Source organism: Parasteatoda tepidariorum, chromosome 6, assembly GCF_982258835.1.
Source record: "Parasteatoda tepidariorum strain Cologne lab strain chromosome 6, Ptep-v5.0, whole genome shotgun sequence".
NCBI classification, from domain to species: Eukaryota; Metazoa; Arthropoda; class Arachnida; order Araneae; family Theridiidae; genus Parasteatoda; species Parasteatoda tepidariorum.
Genome location: NC_141760.1, coordinates 80,089,527 through 80,116,284, shown reverse-complemented (window position 1 = coordinate 80,116,284; position 26,758 = coordinate 80,089,527). Strand labels below are relative to the sequence as shown.

Here is a 26,758-nt window from a genome sequence, read left to right as displayed (position 1 = left end):
AAAATTCTAATAAATTATTTAAATGTATTTATTGTGATCAGATAGATAAATATAGGAGAGGAATGATAATTAAAACCGAATAAAGCATACATAGAAAATTAGTTATTTCAATACCTAAAAATTTATGAAAAATTGGGGCTAATTTAAATAATCTAGTTAAAAGATAACAACTGAATTTCTGATACCCCTTCTGTACAGCAAATAAATATTAGTTTTCTCTACTAATTACAATTTTAAAAACTCATTTTTCAGTAATATTTGAAACTTATAAAGTATGAAATATTTTAATAAAGGATAGTTTAAAGAGTTAAAAAAATAAAGCTATTAAAAATTGTGATGTTCAATGAAAAATAGGCACAAAAATGGGTTGAAATAGCTTTTCAAATTTAAAGAAAGAAAGACAGTTTATATGATTATGTTAAATAAAATAACAAAACAAATTTTAAAAAAATATATTTATATACATATTTTTAAAAAAATAGTTTATAGAGCAGTAAAAAAGTTTCTGCAGTTAAATAGTTTTTGACATGCTGATTTAAGAGATAGTAAAAGTTACTCAAAATATTGCACTCAGTGTAATAATCAAAGTATTCCTCATTTCAACAAACGAAGAGCAAGAAAAAAGGAACATTGATTTGAAAACTTGGTTTAAAAAGTTTTGGAGAGAATCAGCTCTTAAAAAAACTGGGATTATTGCGGAATTTAAGAAAAAAATTAACACACATACATTATAATACACAAATAAATGATTTTTATAAGAGCGATTCCAATAACAAGAAGTATATTTCTTGTACTGTCACTTCTAAAAATTAGAGGCAAAATATTTAATGTGGTAAAAAAAATTAAACACTTATTTTGACAGAATAAACAACATTTAATTTATAAATTAATTTTAATTGTAAACTAATATTACATAATTTATAAACAAATAATATTTTTAGACAAATATCATAAACAAATTATTTCCGAACAGTTGTTTTGCTCAATAAATATTAGTGCGCAACTTTTTTTCATTACCTATAAATAAGAATTTTTTTTTTTTAGATACAATGTTAATGATTTTAAATTTTATTGTTTCTTTATACAAAAATAAATTCAAGCATTATTTTAAGAAATATACAATATAATATTAGACACATTTTTTTAGAAAAAGTAAAAGTTACTTTCTTTAAATTACTATTTGAAATTTGTCAAGTATCTTATCTTTTTGTAAAGTATCATTATGGCTTTTTCTACTTTTCATTTACAAAAAGAAATCATTAAATTTCCATAACTTGCTTATGGACTCATTTATGTAATTATTTATTCATATAATGACGGTTTATTTTTAAAAAAATTAGTATGCTAAGAAAAGAGGTTTTTCAATCATAAGCAGTAAAATTACATATACTTTTCTTTCTTTCTTTGTATACTTTACTTCAGAACTTCCGCTAATGCTCATTCTGAATTATGAGGTCACAACATACCACTTTTTCTGACATTGATCTGGAATTTTAAATGGGGTAATTTCTTTCGTTGTTGTGGATTTTGCATTTTGAAGTTGTCCCTGCTAGGGGTTAGAGTGTGCGGCAAGTTTGGTCTCATTAGATGCCTCTTTTAAAAAATAACCTAATGCATATCTTTTGAGATACAGTAAAACTTCCTGAAAAGACCACATCTGTGTAGTAACCTCTTTTATTTACGACCGTTTTTAGGAGAAACAGAATTTTTCCATAGACTTTGTGTTGAAGAAAACCTTTAGGAGAGAATATCAAAACCTCTCCCAGCAATCAGGCAAATAAGGAAATCCGAAAAAATAATAAAATAAAAAATATTAACAAAACAAATTAGATTCAAATGTATTTAAAATATTAATGAGTAGCTCTAATTTAGAGAGTTCCTTTTGACAATTGCTGAAAAAGATTGACAATCTCATGTTACAGTCAGAGTATACTAAAGACGATGCTATCAGTGATTTAGTTTTAGAGTTAGAAGTTAAATTAAAAACAAAAGTTAATTTAGAATAAAAAACTATGCATTTCAAAAAGACAAACTCTCATTTTTTTAGTAAACTAATTTTTATGACATAAAATTAAATGTTAAATTAAACAAAAAGCATAATTGCTAATTCATTTAAAATAATTCTATCATTCATAATTGGTAAATTTGTTTTTATACATAATTATATCAGTAGGGGTTATTTCTATTGACGCTAAATTTTTTTCATCTATTTGTTTTTCATGAAGCCAACACAAGTGGCATTTTCGCATTAAGAACAATGACAATGAATAAAATTAACATCGCTTGTGAAATATCATGTACTTTTGATAACATTTTGAATTAAGTAGAAGTAACCCCTAAGAACGACCAACCTCCATTAACGACCATTTTACTGCGGAACACAGAGTGGTCACTCTCAAGAGGATTCAATGTATTTTTTTTCAATACTTTTCACACATCATGTATGACCTAAATATAACAAGACAAGAAAAAATATTTCCTAACCTTTGAATCAATCAAAAGCATTTTAGTCATCAATGAAAGAACCGAATAGATACTATCAATATCTGGATGATCTCTCCACCAAGCACAGATTGGATTCCAATTATTTAAGAATGCATCAATCACTTGCTTTCCATGTCTGAAATATTAAACAAATTTAATTGAAAACAATTGTAATTGAAAATTAAAAATTCACAGTACATTTACCTAAAAATTAAAAATGTTAAATTTTATTTTGGGGAATATATTGAACAAAACATTTGCATGAGTTTTCTTATTTGCAATATTCTTGGAGTCTTTAAACTTTAAATGTGGGGTATCTAATTAAGATGTACTTCTCAGCTTCTTCTTAAGCCATACAATTTCCACCAGCTTGACTTATCAAACTACTCTTCATTCATTGACTTAACAATATATGTTCATTAATAATCTATTCATTAACAATATATCATTCATTAATAATATATGCTCTTCAGTTATCACCGTTTTTATTTTGTAGTAAGCATTTTCTAAAACTAATAAATTATCGAAACCTTCTTAGCATAAATCTGTATTAACTATAAAACTTTGAACATAAATGACTTGAAGTAATATTTAAGTATATAATCAACAATTTAAATACAGAATTACATAAAAACAAACATATATTCAAAAATCATAACACCTAATAATAATAATTGATATAACTTATGATATATTGGGCGAGACATAAAAGTTTCCATCGTGGTATGTGTGCCCATCCAAAATTAACAATCTTATAAAATAACTTTCATTATAATTTTTTTAAATTTTTGTAGATTCTCAAAAGAGAAAAACTTCATCTTAAGCACTTTATTTTACAATATATTTTGTGCAAACATATTAGTATCAAAAGGATATATGCTGAGTAATTTTTAGAAAATATGCATATGCATGTTTTAGCTGGAAAAAAAAAACATTGATTAAAGGTGATGCTATATTATTAACAGATTTGTCATTTTGAGCTAAAAACATTTTGAAATACATCCCTGTACTTTAAGTACACGAGTAAAAGTTTTTGAGCAAGAATATTTATAGTCAAATATAAAAAATTATCTAAATATGATCAATGTTTAAGGTTTTATAAAGTTCTTCAAAAATAAGGACTATAAATGTAGTATGTGTGGCAATTCAAAATTAACAGTTTTATAAAATTTCCTTCATTATTATTTCTTAATTCTTGTGAATTCTCAGAAGAGAAAACTTTGTTTTAAGCATTAAGCTATAAAATAATTAAAATTGAAATTCTTACTTTTTTCTCAAAATCTTAGAGCAGGCTACACAATCAATAAACTTCAACAGGATTGAAATTTCATTAAACAATTGATGGTTCAAATTATTTGCAATGGTTTTCACAAAATTCTCTGCAGATTCAACAGCAAACGAAGAAATGCTATTGGTAAATAAATTGAAAACAAGCAAGCCCTTGGTAACAACTAATTTAGAATGTTCTTCTTCAGTTGTCTCCAGCAGTGCTTTAGCAAGGTTTTGCACCTGAAAAATAGTTTTGAAATTTATTTAAGAATTGAAATTTGAAAACTAAAAATATAATAAAATAACTAATAAACAAAAAAGATATTTATGATTTAGGCACAAATATATTAAAATAAAACACTAAGCAAAACTTCTTGCAAATTTCAAGAAGCTTAAATTTTCCAAGTATTTTCATGTCTGGATTCAATAAATGAAACTAATAATTAACAGTTTTTAAGAAACATTAACGCTCAGCTAGAGTTATTTATTGAAGAAAATAATAAACTAAACTTAACAGCTCAAAATTTTTACGTAATTTTAAAGTTCATTAATAGAAAACAAGTCTGTTATAATTATAATTCCAGAAAAAAGAAACTGTACCCAATAAAGAAAAGAGAATGAATTAAAATCTTAAAGGAAACCTAAAAGATTTATTTTGTTATTTTCAGATGTGATATTCCTATTTTTAACACTGTAAAATTACTTCTTTTATAGTTTTGTATAGATTCAGTAATTCTGAAGGTATTACACAGAATATCAGGAAGCTCATTACAATTAAACTAACATAGGGAAATAAAAATGGGAGAATTTAATGACACAGGACATACAGGAAAACTGAAAAGATTGAAAAACAGCTTAAATTAAATAATTCTTTCAGTCAAAAATATAAGCTACTTTTATTGTTTTCAATATGGAATAAAACTTTGAATATTATGCAAAGCATCAATATAAATAACTATAACCACAGCCATTTTAACACCGTGCAAATATTAAAATAAAATTAATGTTTGCGAAAATATATCATTCAGTAAATAACACACAAGAGCATGAAAGAAACAGAAATATATAGTCCCTAAAATATTTTTATACAATTTTATTCCCACAAGAAATGAATTTTAATTTATTTTATTTTAAATGTAGAGGGAAGAACGAATAAAGAAGAATATTTTTTAAATAGTTGAGTTAATATTTTAAAGAAAATTAAGTTGTTCTTTCATACAAAAATATAAATCAGTTTTGTTTTTAGAGTCAAAGTTATTGTATAAGTTTAATTGCTATATAAATTTAATTAAAAGATGCTGGCATCATTAAAAATGTCATGAGGCTGTTTGAAAGTTAATCACATTAAAATTTTCTTTGTGTTACATATCTTCTTCACTCTCTTAGTCATTCATTTACGAAACTTTTTTCTCGTAATTCATTTATTTTTAATTTTGGAAGACAATCTGATTTTTGATCAAAAAAAGATGGCTTGTACCTTTCTTAACTGCAAAACTGCATAAACTGTGTGTATAGGTTGATTTTTAACCATTAAATCCCAAAGAAGATATTTCCTGAGATTTCAAAATCAATAAAAAAAAGGAACAAAGTTATGTGAAATTAATATAAGATTAGAAACTATTTCATTAAAAAATACTCACAAAAATAAATTTTTCCTTTATCAAAATACGTTTTATTTTAATATAATTTACACCAAATTCAGTTGCATTGCCCTTGTTTAATTTGTTTTAAAAAAAATTAAAATACACTTCTTTAAATGCTTTACTAATAGCACTTAACTAATCCCTTTTGACTAAATATATATGACTTTGTGTGTAATATTGAACAACTTAATTACAAGTATAAAAAAAACACTAAATAAAAAAATTTTGAAAAAATATATTTTTTTAAGTATTTGCTTAAAAACTATGGTTATTGAAATGGTTATTTTAAAAAAAATATCTTAGTGTAAACAAATTTACTAAAAACGTTAATGAGGAAATTATATTACCTGTAAATCCATTTTATATGCCACTTTTAAAATTTTCTCAGCTAAATTCAAACTTGCAGGATTCAATGCTATATTTTTATTGATTGAAATACAGCAAATACTGGAATCAGTCCATATTGAATCTAACAAATTATTCAAACTTTTGTCAGGGTTATTAAAAAGGTCATTAGCATGAAACCCATTTTTCAACAGTAAATCATAACCATTTAGAAGTTCTGTCATTTGCAAGGAGTTGCACCTTGGATCTGACAATTTTAAAGGCAACAGTTTTTCTAAGTTGCACCCATTTTTAGATTTTAAATATTCCAAACAAAAGGCATGGAACTCTGACTTCTTGGAAAGTTTTGAAACCACAATTGATACCTGAAAAAGTTATAACAATTTCAAATAACGAGAGAGCAAATTTAATTAGTTAAATATAAAATATTTTACAACTATTATATAATGTAAAGGAAATGTTGCAAAATACAATTTCATAATATAAAATGTATCTTTAACTCTTTATAGAGCCATTTTTCTAGTAATATTATGTAAAAATATATTTATTTTTAGAATTTGATTCATAAAAAGAAATTCATTTAGCTTATTATCAAATACTATTTTGATTTTTAAGACCATATTTTGTGGCGGGAAGATGGGTTGGATTTAATTATTTTTCCTACTATAAGAAATTGGCCGTAAACATGAATTTGTGTGATTATAAATAACTGAACTTATAAATTCTGAACAATAACTACAAATAAACTTGATGAGAAATGATAAAACAAACAATCTTATAAGGATGAAGAAATAATATCTCCCCAATGTTCACTATTCTTCTCAACCCAAACGCTAAACTTTACTGTGACCCATATTTAAGTTTTTTCCAATGCACATTCTAATATTGACTTTCATCCTTCGGGTATCAGATCGGCGGATTTGTTGACCACTCTCCCAGAACTTGAGGTCAGCTCCCCGTCCACCATATACCCAATCAGCACCCACATTTAAATAAACAAAACCCTTCTTTTGTACTCTTTTTTTTTTACTTTTCTTATAATTGCCTTCCATAGACATTTAATAGCAATGAAGCCGGTGGAAAGTATACTTCGTATGGCCTCATAAAGGGTTAAACAGCAACTAAAAAAAAAAAATTATTAAAAAAAGGAAGAAAAGGAAAAAGCAATGAATTATCTTGCATCGTAACTGGTTTTAAGTCACATGCTTTTGTTTAATTCACAAAAGAAACAATGCAAAATGAATAAATATGACAACTGAAGCTGACGTCTTCAATGGGTACCAGTTCTGGAAGCCATAAAAGCAAAACCTTTTCTATCGAGAGAGCACGACAAATGTCTAAATTGCTCTGTCTGAACCCCAAAGGTCCAGAAAGAAATACAATATAAAATACATAAAGCAAATACAGGAGTATAAAATCAAGTCAAATACATAAGAATAATATGCACAAAAGCTTCTTGAAACATAAATCCAATAACCAAATTACACTACTGACTGCCAGAAATCAACTAAATTGAAATTTGGTTGTTGAATTTATGTTTCAAGTAAGCTTTCGTGCATATTACTCTTATGTATTTGTCTTGATTTTATACTTCTGTATTTGCTTTATGTATTTTATATTTTGTATTGTATTTCTTTCTGGACTTTGGCAAAAACTGGGGTTCAGAGAGAGCAATGTAAACCTTTGTCGTGCTTAGAAAGGGTTTTGCTTTTATGGCTTCCGAAACTGGTACCCCCTGAAGACGTCAGCTTTGGTTGGCACGTTTATTCATTTTTCATTGTTTCTTTTGCTTCAATTCCTTTTGGATTTTCAGTTGCTTAGTGCGTTTTTCCATTGGAATTGTTTTTAATTGCTTTTAATTATTTTGAATTATTTTCTTAATTTGTTTTATTTACTGAAATTAATGGATTAACTTGGTTAAAAAAAAAACGAAGTGATTTTGCACATAAAAAAATTTAAGTATCCGATAACTGTAAAAGAAATATATACCAACACTTACTTCCATTGGTAATTTGGTAGCGATTTCCGGATCCGTCATTTCAAATCCTAAAGAAGTTGGATTGACAACTAACAGCAAAATTAACTCCCATAAGTTTGAATTCCACAAAACTTTGAGAAACTTATCATGGAACCACTTTGCATCAGCAGCAAACACCGATGTGATGAAATTTAGAAGACGAATTAAAACAGTACATTTCAATCTAAAACAAATAAATTAATAAAATATAGTTTCCAAAAAGAAGCAATTTTATAATTATAAAACAAATATAAATAAAAAGAGGTTCTTAAACATATTATGCCGGGAATTAGCTAAAAATATCTGCATACATAAAAAAAACTTTAATGGTGATATAATTTTAAATTACAGACATTTTAAGTTTTCCAAATTTAAAGATAGTAACTAAAAACATAAGAAAAGTATAAACACTAAGAATTTGATGTATATTTTAATGGAAAAGACTGAACCCTGATAAAACTGAAGAATTCACATCTTTAGAATTTATCCCGAACTTCACACTATTAGAGCTTTAGGTGGCGTGAAGCAAGTCATGGGCAAAAAATCCTTGTAAAAAATAATATAGCAAAACTAATGTTAAAATTATTTTGATTAAAATATTGTTTATAGGTTGCAAAAACATAATAGTTTTGAATTGTGTAACAAAACAGTTATAAACAATTGTTTGGTTAAAAAACATACAGAAATTTTAAAATGTGTGCCATTCTTTAAGATTTTACATCATGCAACAAATGATACTTTGAAAAACAACTTTCAGTATTAATTCTATAAAATAGACTAATACTAATATTTTGTAAGACTGCAATAAAATTTTTAGTTATCATTAACAGTTATACTTAAATTATAATACGTGAAAAGACAAATTAATGAACACATACAAAGGAGAAAAAAGAAAATGTAAGGCTTTTGTAATTTAAATACATATTACCGATTATATTTTAGAGTCTCTCCAGGTATAAAAACATCACTTTCCTCAATATAATGCTTGCTTATCAAAGCTGTAAGTGGTTCTTTAACTATATTTTCAAGGAAATGTTCAATAGCATTGAACACTTTTATGCACGATATCAATGACGCATTCTTCTCTTCTAAAAAATAAATAGTAATATAAAAATCGTACTAAAATTCTACAAGAATTTTGGTTGAAGAAAAAGTACAAAAAGCTTTGAATTTAACAGTTATAGATGTTCTATTAAACCTGGAAGTTTTAAAAACATGAAGCCTTTACTTTTTGCAGCATTTGAGAAAAACACTAAATATCACATTTTCTCTTTAGTGGCAGAAAGCTGAGATTAGCCATAGGATTTTACAAGCATGCAACTAATTAAAAAATGTGGTGTCTTTTGCGGCATGCAAGTTTTGCAGTAAGTTGTAATAATTTTGAAACTAGGGTATTCAGCATTGATCACTCTCAGTGTATTTCCAGGTTAATATATACATTGAAATCCTTGTCAAAAATGAAGGGAAAATGTTATACCCATTGGAGGTCGAAAATATGCTATCAAAATCTAACATATCACTATAGAGGAAGGCAAGTGTGTTGATTATTCATCATAACTTCATAGTATTTCTAATAACTGTAGATCAATTCATCTCTGTTTCTTCCTGCTGTCAAACAAGGTATGATGTTTTGTACATCCGCTTCTCACAAATAGCGATTTGTCAGGTTTTGTTGGGGACAACATATATTTTGCTACTTTTATAACAATTTATAAATATTGAAGTAAGGCCAAATATTTTTTCAACATAAACTAAAAATAAAAATTTGAAAAATTTATATAGTTAAAAGGTGCTAAAAAAGTGCCTATGTAAAAAAAGAAAAGTAAACAATAATTAATAAATAAAAAAAAGGTAGAAACGTTACAACAATATACAAAGTTCAAAAACCTGAACTAATTCTAAATGATGGAAACCCCTAAATGGAAGAGATGAAAATAAAAATATAATTTCACTGACATCTAAGAAAAAGATGTTGAGCTTTGTTTTTTATGCCAAAAAAAGTTGTGTTAGAAGGAACTTTTACACAAATTAGGCCAAATGTGAAATGTTAGAGTCAGTCAAGGTAATTTGCTGAAGTAATAAGTCTATTGAAAATTAAATTAAGAAGAAAAAAGAGCTTACCACAAAGCATATTTTGTAGCATCAGCTGCTTCGAAAAAACCCACTGATAGCATTCCATGGAAGTTTGGAGAGCTTCAAGCCATCTCGATAAAGATTTGTACGTAGCCAGGTTTTTTAAAGCACTTTGTAAGCTATCTTGTAGAACAGCTTCAAACCTACAAAGTTACAGTTAATAATGTAAATATAATAAATTTTATCTTCAATTTTTAAGCATAGTTTCTTTTTTAAAATTCTTAAAGACTTTCTGTTGCTAAAGAATTATTAGCTGGTATTAATGTCTTATTCCTTAATAGCAAGATTAAAAGTTTTGATTCACCCCTGTTTATTCACTATGAATTGAAATTACAGATTTGATATTTGTATAATTAGAAAACATATATTAAAAGTTTGACAGCATTTTTAAAAATACTAGCAGCCCTATAAAAGAAAAAATTTTAAAGAGTATTTTCCCTCCTCTATTTATTATTGAAAAGTAATTACTGCCATTAATAAATTACTGCTATTTTACTACACAGAATATATTATAACTAATATATAATTCATACAGTAGAATTCCCTGCTTCCCCTAAGCACATCCTTGATTGTCTGGAATTTTCCTTGAAGGACATTTTCTTGAGACTGATTTTGGTGTGTGACTTGGCCAGAGCGTTTAAACTCATGGATTTGATATAGCCAAAGCTATATTGTGAAGGATTAAAAACAACAACACTAGAATTTTGGCTAAAATAAATAACCAAATAACCTTATTCCTCATTATTTTAAACTGTTTTTAATATTTATGGTTTACTTAGAATAAAGTTTTTAAAATATACAAATTTTATTTCTACAATTTAACAGCTTGTCTGAAATTCAAGACATATGACTTCAAAAGTGACATGAAAAAGGTGTCATTCACAAAATTTAAAAGATTCCCCAATAGCTTCAAAGTTCATTTTTTTGAGATTTTATACCACTTTGAGTCACAAAATCGCTTTCAAAAGCAGTTGTGTTAGCGAAATAGGTACGTAATAATTTCCTCAATTCATAATACATGAAAGAAGTCATTGTCACTCTGTCTACATGAATGGACTGATTTTCTAAGGGATTATCTTAATTCTACTGCAAGAGAAAAAAGTAAAATTTTTAACAAAAATTTTATGACATGTAGGGGAGAGTTGGATAAAACGGGATAGTCGGACAAAACGGGATATCTCGCCTAGGGACCAGACTATTGCAGCTATCTAGCGGACGACGACAGAAACTTGTTATTTGACTGTGATTATATCATTTTCAGTGCGTACCATCTCGAGATCACTAGTTGATAGAAAGTTGTAGGTCTCAGAACTTTTTTACTCCATTTTTTTGCCACTTTCCACAGTTACGTGCGTTGTTTTTCACATTGTACTGCCTATATATATAGGATAACTATTCCGGTAAGTATTACATTTGATAAAGCATTAATTAACGAGTATTCTCATGTCTAGTAAATCTAATTTTTCTTTCACGTTTAGGCAGAAGCCATGTTTGCCTTGAAAAGTGTCTGAGTCTGACAAAACGGGATACTTATGAGTTGGATAAAACGGGATAGACTTTTTTATATCCCGTTTTATCCACCTATTTATTTGTTGGCCTTATACTTTTACTATATTATTATTACTATATTGAAGGAAAGGTAAAAAAGGCTCGTACGAATACATTGATCACTGGATTGGCAGCAATGAAAAAGTTGGACAAATAAGAGACAGTATTCAATGCTGAACAAGAAAAAACGCGTGTGCATGTATTGGCTCTAGAAGAGAGATTATTTGGTATAATTCTAACGGGCATACGAGTGCTAGCATTTGAGTTAGCTGAGAGAAACAATATTAAGCATAATTTTAACACAGGGGAAAAAATGGCCTTCCCCCCACATACAACTCATCGCCTTCAGTCCCTGGATATCAGTTTCATGGCTCCACTGAGAGCGTATTATAAACAAGAAGTTCAACCATCCAGGTAGGTGCGTTATAATTTACGAGGTTACAAAACTGTTCAACGCAGCCTACTCACGGGCAGCCGTTGCAGAAACTACCATTAAAAGGTTTAGTAAAACTGGTATAAGTCCTTACAATCCTGACGTCTTCCCAGATCACCTGTTTGCATTGTCTGTCACCACTGATTCAACAGCAAGAACTTCCAGGCATTGAACACCAGGCTGATGTGTGCAGTTTTAGGATTATTACTCTCTTGTTATCGACCTAAGCTACCCTTTTCCATCCTTCCAAAGTGTGTTGTACATTACCTCAAGTAAAAGGACCGCTCCCAGAAAAAATGACTGATAAGAGAAAGAAGAAAACTGTAGTAATAACATCATCTCCATTTAAAAGTGAATTATAAATGGAAGGAAAAAAAGGATGATTAAACTACAAGAATGAACCAAGAGAATTGAAGAAAGGACTGCTAAGAAATCCCTCTTAAGGGCACCAGACGCATCTCGACAGTGAAAATTATGGAATAAGTGTTCATGGTTGAAAACTCATAAAATCTTTAAAAACTTATGTAGCTTCAGAATTTTTGTGTACTTAATTATAAAACAACAGTTTATATAAAAATGTTAGAAGCAATAAAATCCCATAAATACAATTTTTAGAAATTTTGCTTTACAGTTTTCTGTCAATTAATTATGTTTTCAGTTAGTTTTACACAAAAAATTAAACATTGTAAACCCTATCCCGTTTTGTCCGACCCAGGTATGCTAAAACGGGATATGTAAGAGTTTGGAAAATGATTTTTTTTCCTATTTCACAGTCATTAAAATTAGTTTAAAATATGTTTTTTTCTGCGCTTCAATAAGTGATATAGTTATAAAAAAATAATGTGTAGTTCTCCTAAACAGATTTTCTGTAGTAAATAAAAACAATAATGGTATCCCGTTTTGTCCAACTTTCCCCTATTTTTACTTGTGATAAAATTTTTGAGTAGTAAAATTGAGAATATATTAAATATTATTTCAAATAGAAAATACAGATAGAGAATATAAAAAATATTGCTTCAAAGGAGATCAATAATCATAAACAGTAACAGTTATTTTCAAAGAAAGGTCATACATACACATCCTCAATAATGTTCTTTCCACAATTTTCGTACGTAATTATAAATGATGAAAGGTTTTGACAACCTAGAAATAAAAGAAGTGAATAATATACAAACATTATATACAGGTAAAAAAAGTTTTAATTTAATAAGCAACACTATAAATGAGAAATAAAATTGATACAGTAGAGCGCCGATTATCCGAACCCTTATTATCCGAACGTCCAATTATACGAACTATGTCTGAATTCGTTTTTTTTTTTTTTAAAGTTTAGAATACTTTTCAACTTATCAACAATTTTTTTAAATTTCTGAACCAGTAGATCTACCAGCTGAAAAAATGCCAGGTTATGCAGCAGAAGAAATAGAAGACTGGCGTCGAGACACTGAAAACGTCCGAGGATATCAAATTTCAAATGATGATGAAATTGTTGCTGAAATTTTGAATGAAAATCGGAACTCCACAGACAAAGAGGAAGAAGCATAGGTAATCAAGTTCAAGATAGTGAACCTGCTCACATAGAAAAATGCAATTCATTAGATATTGCAATGAATTGGCTAGAGCATCAAAATGATGTTGATCCAGTTCAGTTGACTTATTTAAAAAGAATAAGAGATATGGCTGCTCTAAAAAGAGCATCTTCTTTGAAACAAAAGTCTTTGTTGGATTTCTTTTGCTATAGAAAATAAAGAAAAATATGGTAAAATCAGTAATTGACAAAAGAAATTATAAAATGCTGAAATATGATTAAAAAAATTCAAAATGAAGAAAAGTAAAAAAAAAGAAAAAAAATAAGTAAAAAATATTTAAAAATTGGAAGAAAAAAAAAACTTTTAAACAGAGCAATTTTAGAAAGTACTGCCAGTCCCAAACCTGAAAAAAGTGTGAAGGGAAGTTAGTGCATAAACAATAATCTTTTATTTTAAATTAGATTTCAAACAACTTTCCAATTATCCGAACTTTTCATTATCTGAACCCCGTTCGGTCCCGAGCAGTTCGGATAATCGGCGCTCTACTGTATTCAGATAAATACACCAAAATTTTTTTTAAATTAGATTTCATAATAAAATGAAAAAATAAGTCTAATGATTGAAATGTAAAATTTGAAATTTAAAAAGTATGTTAAAATATGATTTTATTTCACTTTAACTATAAAAAATGGCTTTAAAATAATGAAAGGATTTATAAGTTATATTTAAATAAATCTTTTTTAATTAAATTTTATTTAAAAAAATGAAAAATTAAGTACCAATTTGTTTGGCAATAGTAATATAAATTTGAATGAAAACAAAATATAAATTAAAAAGAGGAAACATATTTCAAATAATGGCTTCATAATAATGAAAGGTAAATTACAGCTGGCAAAAGGTAAATGAGCAAAGGTAAAAGGTAAAGGTAATGAAAGAGTTTGTTTAATGATGTCTAAATGATATAAATAGATTTAAAGCTTAAAAATTCTTTACTTAAAATTTTTTAAGCAGAACCTTTATAAGAACATTTTTTTTTTGTAATTTTGAGTAAAAATAGTTTAGGGATTGAGATTGAGTAATAAAAAAAAATATTTAGCTTATTACCAAAAATTAATTTGATTTTTAAGATCATTTCTTGGTTAAAAAGTGAGTAATATTTTAAAAATTTTCCTAACTATAAAGAATTGGCATTGAACTTGAACTTTTGTGTTTATAAATAATTGCATTTATAAATTCTGTGTTTATAAATAGAAATAAACTTGTTGAGAAATGTTCAAATGAACAAACACATAACACACAAGAGAATATAGCTTCTCAGTGTTGCCCTCCCCTTATCTCAGCATGCCAACTTTTACTGTTTTCACATTTTATGCAAACAAAACCCTTCATATGCAATTTTTTTTCTTTTTTTTTTTTTTTTTTTGTATTTACTGCAGTTATCAGCAGACTTTCGAACAAATTATAGAAAGAAAAATATACACATCAGCAATTAAAAATTAATTGGTAGTAAATGTAATTATCACAGTTTTATAAAGGGTTAGGAAAAGAAAAAATAATTTTGTTGGAAAAACCAAAATTTGAAGAAAAAAAAATTTTTTTTTTAAATGGTCCACCATAAAATTTACTAAACCTTTCGAAAAATTTCAAAATGTTTAAGCCATGAGCAATATTTTTAACTTGAGAAATTTTCGCACAAGTGTAACTTAGTTAGAATGTGAATAGAATTTTATTTTCAATCATTTAACTATCAAAAAATGGATTTATTCATTCAAAACCAAATCTTTTAAATTTTGAGATCAATTTAGAAAATAAAAAAAATTTTTGTTTATTGATGACTGCCAAGAAAGATTTTGCTTTCATAAAGAAAAAAAACTTTCTAATTAAAAATAACTGAATTTAGATGAAAGCCACACCAAAACATTAATTTGATTACAATCAGATCCATCCATTTATCACTGATGACATTGTATTGAGGTTGGAATCAAATAACATATTAAAATGCTACAAACTAACTAAAACTTCTAAAACAAACTGTTCTATTCCTTGACTGAATATAGCTGTAATTTGTTTAACATTTAGAAAATCAATTTAGAATTGTTTAAAAATTTCTTTTTTTAGCACCTTATAATTAAATTAGTAAAATTAAAGTATATCAATGAGAATGATTCACATGAAGCACTTAGGAATCATATACCAGCTTTAATTCCATTAATCAAGTTTAATTCTATTAATCTAAAAATAAGTATCAAAATATTGACAAAAATTATGAAACAAAAGTTATCTAAGCATTTCACAATTATTGTAAAAAGTATTAACATTAATGCTAAATTTTAAAAATAATAATAAAGAAATAAAGACTTTTTTTCTGAAAAATATAGTAAAACAACTTTTTAAACACGTTGGACTGCTGCGTCACCCATATTTTGGTGACAGCAAAGTTTCTGATCGGAGCGTTTTTTCTTCTTCTTTTCGAAATTTCCACGAATTAGGGTATAGATTTTAAGTTATACTCCTCCTTACTCTGCAAAGATTCAAACAGATGGTGTAAAGTGGCGAGATGAGAAACAAATGCGAAGCAACGAACACAATTAAACTGACATGACACCAAGGAGACAAAGGGAACAAGACATAATTCTTACGACCACCAGAGGCTGGCATTATTAAAATATCGTGGAAGTACTTAGCAGAGTACGCTTTGTACAGCAGTACTCTTGGCCTGGAAGAGATTTCACTGTAAACGTGTGCAGCAGTCAATGTGCAAAAATATGTTTAAAAAATTCTTGTAACAAACTGTGTCTCAACATTTCTAAACGATTAGATCATCCCCTCAACTAACCTTCAAAATGAACCAGAAACATTATTTAGAAAAACTGAAATCAGTAAAACAATTAAAATAACGATGGTAAGCATTATTTTCCTAAAAAGAAGTTAAAAATCACAAAAAAACGAGAATTCACAAAGAATGAAAAAAAATCAAAACAAACATCAGACAATGCAAAATTAATATGAAACCTACTGATTTGTATTAATTTGGAGTGCATCTGTAAAAAGTTATTTATAATAATAGGAAGTGAATATGCAGGGCAGGCGAGTAAGCTTTGCCTAGTAAAGTGCTAAGTTTCAAATAAAACTAGCAACCTTCTTCCCCCCTCAGATTTTCCGTTAGGGATTACGAGCAAAATTTGGGGAAAAAGGCACAACTTCAGTAAACTATTAAGACCGTTGTACTTAAAATTTGCTAGAATGATTTGCTCAGAATTTCTATAAATTGAACCTGTAACATATATTGACCCTGAGAAATGTTATTTTAGTGCCAAAAGGCAGTGATGTACAAACATGAAACTCAGATGGAAACATTTCTGAAATTTTTCTTATTTTAATGACTTTTGATAATATGTGGATAATATTGGAACAAACCATTCAAATCTTATGGCAACCCTATTTTTAATTAATATTACTATATAAATTTTTTTGCAATAAATATGTTTGAATTTTTTAACCTCCTTTTATGGTTTTGATCACCAAAAAGTTCTTTGTTCTACATTAACATTTTAAATTTGTTTGAAGTTTTTGAGAAAATAGCGAGAAGTAAAAATTTTAGTCTGGCAAGAACTTTTTAGAACTGATATTTCATTCCTTGCATTATACATTAAAGAAAATGAAGAATTTCATCAAAAAAAATACACTATAACTAAAATTGTATGGAGTTAATTTTATAATTTATCAATTATCATACAAATAGCACAGAATTTTCTAAATAGGCAGTGGTAAAAGCAAATACATTAAAACTGAGTAGGGAAAAAATAACAACCTGGAGTAAAAGGAGCAAACTTAATAACCAAATCCATGCATTTATGGCGACATTCAGTTTGTACACAGCCACACTGTTTCAACAGCCACAGCACAATACACTGCAAGGTTGCCTCTTCCAGGCACCTACATAAGCAACATAAAATATTATTCTGCAGTTAAAAAAAAAAAAAATAAATTGCAAACAAATGGTTTCAAAAATTAGAGTGAATAAAATTTTTTAAAATAAAATAAGACAAAAATTATAAACTTGTAATGAATATAGAGAAAAAACTCAAAAAGTACTTATTTACTTTATTAGGGCAATCTTGTATTTAAAAATTACATCGTAATCTGTTTGCATACCTGGAAAGCTTCTCTTATGTTATTAATTAAGAGAACTTGTATCTATGGAAAAATTATTCTTCCAAATTTAATTATTTGTAAAAGGGTCAGAGGGTTAAAAAAAAATAACAAAAAAAAACCAGGAAATTTTCTAAATAAAATATATGTAAATTAATCTTACTCAGGTTTTTTCCTTGACTTTTCAGACTTAATAAAAAGAGAATGCTTCACCACAATAATTTTCTCCAAATGATTTAAAGCATTTACACATTGTTCTTGAGTTCCTAAAAATAGAATAAAATAATAATAAATATTTAAAATGTTTTCAATTTTCAAAGAATCATATAAATGGAAACTTTCCATCGTAAAACAAATTTATTTATCTCCATTATCTTGGTGAAAATCAAGACAATATAATTTGTTGAAGACATGTAACTAAAGAAATTTATTAGTATTTTACCAAGCATTTCATCATCTTCAAGAAATTTCTATGGGGAGATAAAACTATTATTGAAACCAGATATTTTTACAAATGGGTAGAACAGAGAAGATATGTAACTAAGTTTTTCCTCTATCCACAAAAAATACAACTAATACTCACTTTTAATCTTTTATTTTCACCAATCAAAATAATTTTTATCAGTTTATAAACAATGTCTTTATGCTAGAAAAATGGTAATAATTTAAATGCCTAACATTGTTTAATTGTAAAACACGTCAGCATACAATTACCAGGTTATAAATATACATTACAAACAATCCAAGAAATATTCTATTTTCCTTAAAAAAATTAATTATTCCATCGTATATTTATGTAAGCATTTTCACCAATCCTTTGTTCATAACTGCAAACAGTGGAATTTTTTTGAAAAAAAAAATGGTGACTTAAATCTGAAAGAGAAGAAAATCTCAGCAAAATTTAGAACAGGGTTGGAGTGCTTTGGAGGTGGATCTCTAAATTTTCTCATGCTTCAGGGCTCTTTTAGTTTTTTTTTTTTTTGAAAGTCATTTAAATCTTTTTTTTCTTTCAATATTTTAAAATTTTCAGGATTAGAGATTTTTGTGCTTTTAACCTTATCTGGTTTAATAGTTGCTGATTTGGTCAAATACATATAATTTATGTCCAGCTAAAACATTCTATTCAATTTCGTTTTAAATAAAATTAGGTTATGCAGCATTTATTTTCATTCTAATATCTAATAATTATGATATACTAATCATACTATTATCTAAAATTATATAATTTTTATAATTAAAATGTCATTTATGAATATTTAAATTATAACACTATTTAAATTTCATCATTATTTCAGTTTTAGTTTTGTCAGAAATCAAAAACTTCTGTGTGATTATATTGTTATTTTTCTAATGTTCCTTTTTATAAAGATTTCAAATTAAAATCTTAAATTCAAAATCATGAAAAAATGTATTGTAAAATTACTAGAGCTTAAAGCTTATTATCTTGAAGGTGAGCTGGAGGCGTTGAAAATTTTTGGGCTACGGGTCCCTGACAACAATTGTATGAGAGTTCAATAAACAAAGAATAAAAATATATAAAACTACAAATCTGCAGTTATAACTTATTAGCAAACAGGAATATGAAATTGCAAGTAAATGCATTTTTTTAAGGGCACAGTAAAACAGCATTGCTACTGACAAAGTTACTGAGTCAAAAATTATTTATAAACTTCTAATATTTATTTTTTTAATTTTGTTTTATTTTTGGAAGTATGATGCCAAAAACACAAAAATGACATAACTACCTTTAGGGATGAAATTCGCTATGATTGGTAAAAATCTGATTGTCATCAAATGCTAATGTTCCAGTTTAACAGCAGTTTTTTTTTATGTAATAAATTTGAATGAATTCAGATAGTTATATTAATTTAGAATAGTTTGATAGTAGCAACAAATTTTCCCCTATAGGTTAGTAGCCCTAATGAGGTTACAGAATTTTACTCAATGTACATAGCAATTTCTGGCTGCCACATATGATTTAAATAATTATTACTTCAAAATATGTTTCTTTCTTTTAGAACATACTTTGACAAAAAAATATTTCTCACATTAATTAAAGAAGTCTAGGAATAATTTAAAATTAAATATTTAGTAAAATAATTACTTAAAGAGCTGCTGTCAGTGTGTGCAATAGCTAAACTGTCCACAAAAAGAACCAACAGTTGAAGTGTGTACTTTCGCACAAGAAAGTCTTCATTTCTAAAAAGAAAAACAGAGCAATATTTAAAAACTAGTAAGGTAATCTTAATTTGAATAAAAAATATATTTAGCAAATGAGAATTCAGTATGTGGTTACCAAGAAAAAGCATTGTTTTGTAAACCAAATAATATTTATTATAAACTACTTTCGTTTAAATTATGTATTGTCTCAGTTCAACAGGGCAATTAGTTTTTAAAAAAAAAACTATAACATCAAGTTTAAAAAAATCAATTCTTAAATTACACTTGATTTTGAAAAAAATTACTAAATTCTATTGTTAAAATACATACCAAAATACATTGAAAAATGCTCAAAAAACAATTAAAATGCTGAACTTCTTGCATCCTAAAAATGTTTTGGTTAACATTTTGAAATGATTAAACATGTACGGAAGAGAGTAACACAGATATTTACTTCTTTTGTATTTATTTTTATTTTTGCCACCTTCCTTTGAAAGATCAAGACACAAGTTTGAAAGTGTCACTTTAAGGCCAATTGGTTTTTTATTTCTAACGTTTTGCAGCACACATGCATATTTGATCTTTTCCAAATTTCAAAATTGTGCTAGCTATCACTTTATTCAGCCACTGTACACTATCAATTTTTTTCTTTTTAATACATTATATTCAAAAAGTGACAGAAGAACTTTTGAAAGAAAAGCTTACTTTGTAAAATTCCAGGGCAGATAAACAATTCATATATTTTTCATGTTATTCAAATGTAGCATTATTTATTTAAATAATGAAATTAAAAAGGAATTCATAAAATAAATTCAACTTAGTTAACTAGCGTAATTATTGACTTATAAAATAAAAATACCGAAGTCAGTATTGCATGTATAAATCATAAGGACATTTTTAAAATAAAGAATTTGAAAAATTATAATTGCTAAGTGCCCAGAAACAAAAATGCTAATAACACACATATGACATAAACTTTTACTATTCAAATAATTAATGCACACTATTAATAAAGGTCAATGACCCTTAAAAAATTCAAATTTTTGATGATATAACTACAAAATAACATAAGACAGATACTTTTTAACCCTTACCTTTGCCAGACAATGAAATCAAAGCACATAATAACTAATTTCTAGTATTTAAGCATAAGAAAAAAACTTAAGAAAATTAAATACTGTATATGTTACAGGTGAGAATATTTTCCTTACTGAAAAAATTTACAGTTTTAAAAAGCATTAAAAATGAAATAGTTAAAGATAAACGTATAACTTTTTGGAAAAGTTGGCACTAATTTAAGAATATTTTTTAAAATTTAATAACTTTTTTTTAAAAAAATATATCAACAGTTTTTTATAACAATACAAATTACAAGCTTACCTGAAGACATTGTACAAGCTATTAAATGTTAAGGCAGCACCCAGTCTTTTAAATGAATTAGGATGAAGCGAAAAACTATGTAGCTTGCTTAAAAGCCTTTCAACTGGCTTGGACTCAGCCTAAAATAAATAAAGACATTAGGAATTGAATTGTAACTTTTGTTTCTAAAGGTAAGGAAGCATAATCTTTATAATTTTAAATCTACATTTTGAAAATTACCTTTGAAAATTTTTAAATCTACATCGTAAAAATTGCTTTTGAAATTTAAAAATGTAATACTTTTTTAAAAATAGCAAGGCTTTCGTGGAAACACACAGATTTGAATATCTTATAAATAAATAATCGGATAAATATTTCTTTTATAAATAGTTTACAAAATGATAATGACAATAAATAACTTGTTATTAAGAAAGGCAACTTACAGAAGATTGTTTTATAGACCAGAGAAAATATTCCTTCAAGCAAATAGCGCTAAAGTCACGCAATGCAGCACTTTTCGGATTTGTTACTCCATCCTAAAAAAGAAATTTATAATTGGATTTATGCAGTCTTATAAAAAAATCCGCACAATTATTTTTAATAATAAATCCGAACTGCTATTAAAAATCCACACATGCAATAAAAAAATTTTATACCATACAGAAAAAGAAGAAGAAAAATCTCTAAAAAAAAGTCAATGTTTGTCAAAAGTCAACCCTTTTTCTGAAATAGCCAATACAAAAAGTTCAATTTTCTTTATTCTTAGCAACTGAACTGTAGACTGAACATTCTAAAACAATTGGGAAGGGAGTTAATGATAGCAAAATGTATAGAGAAAGGACAAAAATAATTACTTTATACTGAGTAAAGCTAGGACTAAAAAATTTGTAAGTAAAGTAGCTTTGTAAAGACAGTCACATACTAATTGAGTCTGAATTGGATCAGCCAATTCAATATGTAGTATATTATGCAAAATCCTTCAATTTCAAAACTAAATTTTACACTAAATATACATATATACTGAATATATATACACAATACAAATAAAGAGTCATAATGCAACAAGATTGAAAATTAAAGAGAAAAAAAGTAAAACATATACAATTTCTAGTCAAAACGGTGCCAAGCTGTTAACGTTATAACTATAAGAATATTTTAAGAAGATATCAGGCAAATCATATTGAGATTGTAACATAAGAACTCGACCAATTCCACAGACCAAACCAAAGTAACTTAACATTGTAACAAAAAAATAACTAACAGTGAAAAGTCTGGTGTTTCTAGCAAGTACAGTGATTGCTGGACAGTGTGCTAATAATTTTTAATTTTAACTAAAATCTTTTAAAAATTTGCTGAAATTCAGCAAACCTTTTTCAGTTCAACTCTAATTCTTTTGAGAAAAAAAAATCAAAAATTAAGTATACATATAAACAAATTTTTGGAAAAAAAAATTTTTTTTTAAAAATTAGTTAAAAACTTTTAATATAAAATCATACTTACCCATAAACTAAGTAATATTACTGATGATTCAGGTGTACTAGAAACTTTCTTACAAGTAAACCAATGAATCATTTGTAATACAAGTGGACTAAAGAGTTGTTTAGTAACCTAAATAAAAGTATAGTAAACATTAATAGAAAGAAAGAATAATTGCATTCAGTATTGAAAACTAAAATATGTGAAATATGATTGCAGAATATAAAAACCTCTACTATTTTTGCCCATTTAATAATTGCACAAAGCTATTAAAATAATTAATTTCAAAAGGCCCATCATTGTCAACGAGTTTCGTAAGTGTTTTACACATAGATCTAAATTATCTGACACTATTTTATACAATAAATTAATGACTTTTCCATGCTTTCACAGTCTTTTCATCATAGAAAAAAAATGGGTGAGAATTTCTCAAAAACAGGGTAAGATTTCTAAAAACTAAAAAAACACAAAAACTCTTGGAAAAAAAATCATTTCTTTAATTATAATACATTTTTAAAGTCTTCCATTTTTTAAAGTATTGAATATTTTTGGTGCATCATCATAGAAGATTTTGCCTTTACAAGGTATTTGTCCACCTTACATTAGTGCATAAAAAATTTGAACGTCTTACGTGAAGAAATCTTACCTACGGTAAACACGTGGTTGCAGAAAAAAGTGTTATGAAAGGGGTTCCGTGGTTGTGTTCTGTTGTTCAAAAAGGTTCTGAACAATACTGGTAAATAGGGAAGCTAGATAACGGGGCAGATGTTGAAAATAATGAAAGATCCAGGAAGAAAAGGGAAACGGATCTTATTCTAAATGGCGTTATTCCAAGCTTTTCCCAAAATGCGAGAAATTAGGAAATTTTGAAATTGATTTATAGAACGCGCGAATTTCTCGCGGTAATAATTTTTTAATGCGAGAAAAGAAAAAATATGCGAGATTCTCGCGCTGTAGTGAAAACACTGCTTTCATAATCTTTCCTAACTATTACTTCTTTAAGACACAAAGATAAAAAATACAAAAATAAAAAATAACAAAATAAACAAAAGATAACAAAATTTTATTTATTGAAACTTATAATTGTTAACATTATTTCAAAATTATTTACTTTTTTAAAGCAAGTTAAACAACTTTTAGGGAAAACTTAAGTACCATTCAAATAGCTCAAAGCCTATATAAAAAATAGATTTTAATATCAAAATATTATGTTACACTTGGTAGCTTTTTTGTTGTTGTTGTTAGCATTGGAATAGACACCAAGTCATAATCTTCATTTCTTAAATCAAGGATGGGGTAAAACTATATGCATTAACAATATAATACTAAAACTACTCCTAACTATTTTCAAGCATACAACATCTTAAACTAACATATGAACTAAGATCAGTTTAAAATGCATTCATTTGCTAAAGATGCCTAAATTTGTGGATAGAATTTCATAGCTAAAACCATTAAAATTTACATTTCATCAAATTCTACATCAAAATGTACATTTAATAAGTTTTATAACAACAAGTAAAAATACATTGAATGCATATATTATAACATATATACATTGTACAGATATACATATGTATATATAACATATATACATAAATATAACACATATACATAACACATATTTTAACATATAGCATATATATGCATTGAATGCATATATGAAACTAAAAAGAACTTTAGCTCATTAACTCTCTGCACACTGTTAGATATATTCAAATTTAAGCTAGCTACTTTCTTATTTTTGCAAGGCGACAGCTTTTCCTTAGTTTTACTTAATGCAAAAGTAATGCTAAGTAATGATAAATTCATAAATTCAAACAAGATTCTTAAAGTTTAGTAAGATAAAAAGAAAAATATAACAGTTAGTATTTTACATGAATACTATATTGTTATCAAAAACAATTACTAATATTATACAACTAACTTGTTCAACATCACAAGACAGCTCCAATAAACCAGGAAATAATTTTTCATACAATGCTTCCATTGAATACTAAAAAAAAAATAATGAAATAAAAATTAAGGGAAATAAATTAGAATAACTGTCTAATTAAAAAAAACTACTTATAGCATTTAAATGAGGATGCTTATAAAAAGATTTTTTTTAATATCTCACTTTTTCTTGGAGATTATCAGGTAACATGCTACCCTGACCAATCATAAATAGAACTAAAGAATGCAGAGCTTCACAAGCAGCAACCTTTACTTGTCTCACACTTGATTTTGTAGCAATTTCTAATATACGTGGAAGAAACTCATCTAAAAATAATTAAAAAAAGAATCATAATAATATTAATTTTTAAAAAATAATAATTATCTCCTTAACAAATAAAATATTTAAGCAAAATTGATATGAAATAAGATATGAGAATTTATAAATATTGATAGAAAAGGCTAATTTAACAATTTGATTAAAGAATGTTATATAAGTATAATATTATAAACTATAAATCAAATATCATACATTTTTGTTAAAAATAGAAAAATTCATAAATAAAAATAGCTAATTTTAAATAAAATCATTGCATGTTACATAAAGAGTTTAAATATTCTAAAACAATGATAGTTAATAAGAAACTTTTTTATAATTTTATACCTTGACAGATCAATTGTACTTTAGTAGATAGAGTTTATCACATGAGAAATCACTATGTAATAAATCATAAGCCAAAAACGATATAAGGCTTTGAATTAGAACATTAATTTTACTTTCATTTTTCAAAAATTTGTCCTCTTATTTTTACCCAAAAATAAAACATTCCCACTTGCCTAAAAACTATGATTACAAGATAAGTATAAAAAAAAATCATAAAAATGCACAATAAACAGATGAAACATCTTAAATCTAAAAAGCGTAAATCTTAACAGAATTATAAATTAAATTTATAAAAAAAGCTACTAGTTAGGTACTACTTTATTACCGAAATAAACATTAGGTTTCATGTCAACAAATGGAACAGAATATTTCAAATGATTTTTGCATAAAGGATCCCATGCAATGGCAACTTCATCAACTTTTTGGTGAGACTGTTCCAAAAGGGCAACATTGTTCTCCCCCAGTTGTCCTAAATACTTCAAGATCTGTAGCTGAATCCGTCCTAATGCAGGATCTTCCAAGGACTAAAAGGATAGGGAAAACTATAAGCATAAAGGAAATGCTCATAATATAAAAGTTACATCAATATATTGAAAATATGTGCCAGCAACAATATCAGATAAAACTGTGTAAAAGGGAAAAAAATATTTAAAAAAATATTTTTAAATTGTTTCCATACAGGTTAACTCTTTCACAATCGTTACAACCCTGAATTATTAAAGCCTAAAAAACTAATAAGAGAAAAATAACAGTGTTTCATGTAATAAACATTTGAAATATTACAATAAGAAAATGAAGAACTATAATATGCATTTTTTAATTTTTAATTAAATTTATTTTGCATAAATATAAAAATATTTCTATGAGGTTTTAATGATGACACAAGAATAAGCCGATCAAATAAGCAGTTATAGAAAATTTTAAAAAAATTGGAGCAATACAGTAGACTCTCAATGAATAGAGATCGGATTATCCAGGTTGAGGATTGTATGGAACGAAAAAAAAAGGAAAAAAAAATAATAAAAATGCAAATTGCAGCCATTGAAATGAGCAGGAAAATCACATTACTCTCAACCCTTCCTTTCTAATGTATTGCACTCACCCAGTCGACCCTCAGTATTGCCAATTACTTTTACTCTTAATATAAAATCCTGGCAGGACAAGGTGAGATATGATTCATCCATCATCACAGTACCAGTGTTGTTCAGATTGAAATTTTTCTATGTGCTTTACATTCTGTTTACAGTGTTAAAATGCGGAAATGCTAAAGAGTCCTTCTTAGCATAAATCAAAAGCAGGAAATAATTAAAAATAGACAAAAAATTAAAACATTAAAGTGTGAATGATTAATGTGTGAAATATGAACATTAATGTGCGAGAACTAAAACATTAACGTGTGAAATGGGTAGTCAAACTGTGAGATATTATAAAAAATTTAATGCATTTTTTATCGTTTTTTCAACAAAATTGGAATAAATTGGATTATTTGTGATATTTATTTATCTGAGACAAAGCATTTCTAGATTGTTTAATCGAGACTCTACTGTACAATATATATACAAAATCAACATTTGTTAATAAACAAAAATAAAAATGATATAATTTTAAAGT

At 26.7% G+C, this 26,758-nt stretch overlaps 1 protein-coding gene across 2 annotated transcripts in view; it reads right to left on the bottom strand.

Moving 5' to 3' along the window:
* Positions 1-26,758, bottom strand: part of LOC107455055 (DNA-dependent protein kinase catalytic subunit) — a 136,846-nt gene that overhangs the window by 78,280 nt on the left and 31,808 nt on the right. For both annotated transcript variants that reach the window (XM_087166084.1, XM_087166086.1), the window contains exons 23-38: positions 25,473-25,671; positions 24,668-24,810; positions 24,476-24,544; positions 22,573-22,680; positions 21,516-21,608; positions 21,094-21,212; positions 19,658-19,752; positions 17,717-17,819; positions 17,213-17,337; positions 12,949-13,015; positions 9,880-10,034; positions 8,687-8,846; positions 7,741-7,942; positions 5,744-6,106; positions 3,752-3,993; positions 2,485-2,620 (exon numbers count right to left, since the gene is read on the bottom strand). In XM_087166084.1, coding sequence (XP_087022210.1) covers positions 2,485-2,620; positions 3,752-3,993; positions 5,744-6,106; positions 7,741-7,942; positions 8,687-8,846; positions 9,880-10,034; positions 12,949-13,015; positions 17,213-17,337; positions 17,717-17,819; positions 19,658-19,752; positions 21,094-21,212; positions 21,516-21,608; positions 22,573-22,680; positions 24,476-24,544; positions 24,668-24,810; positions 25,473-25,671 — 2,379 coding nt within the window. The remainder of the gene's footprint in view (positions 1-2,484; positions 2,621-3,751; positions 3,994-5,743; positions 6,107-7,740; positions 7,943-8,686; positions 8,847-9,879; positions 10,035-12,948; positions 13,016-17,212; positions 17,338-17,716; positions 17,820-19,657; positions 19,753-21,093; positions 21,213-21,515; positions 21,609-22,572; positions 22,681-24,475; positions 24,545-24,667; positions 24,811-25,472; positions 25,672-26,758) is intronic.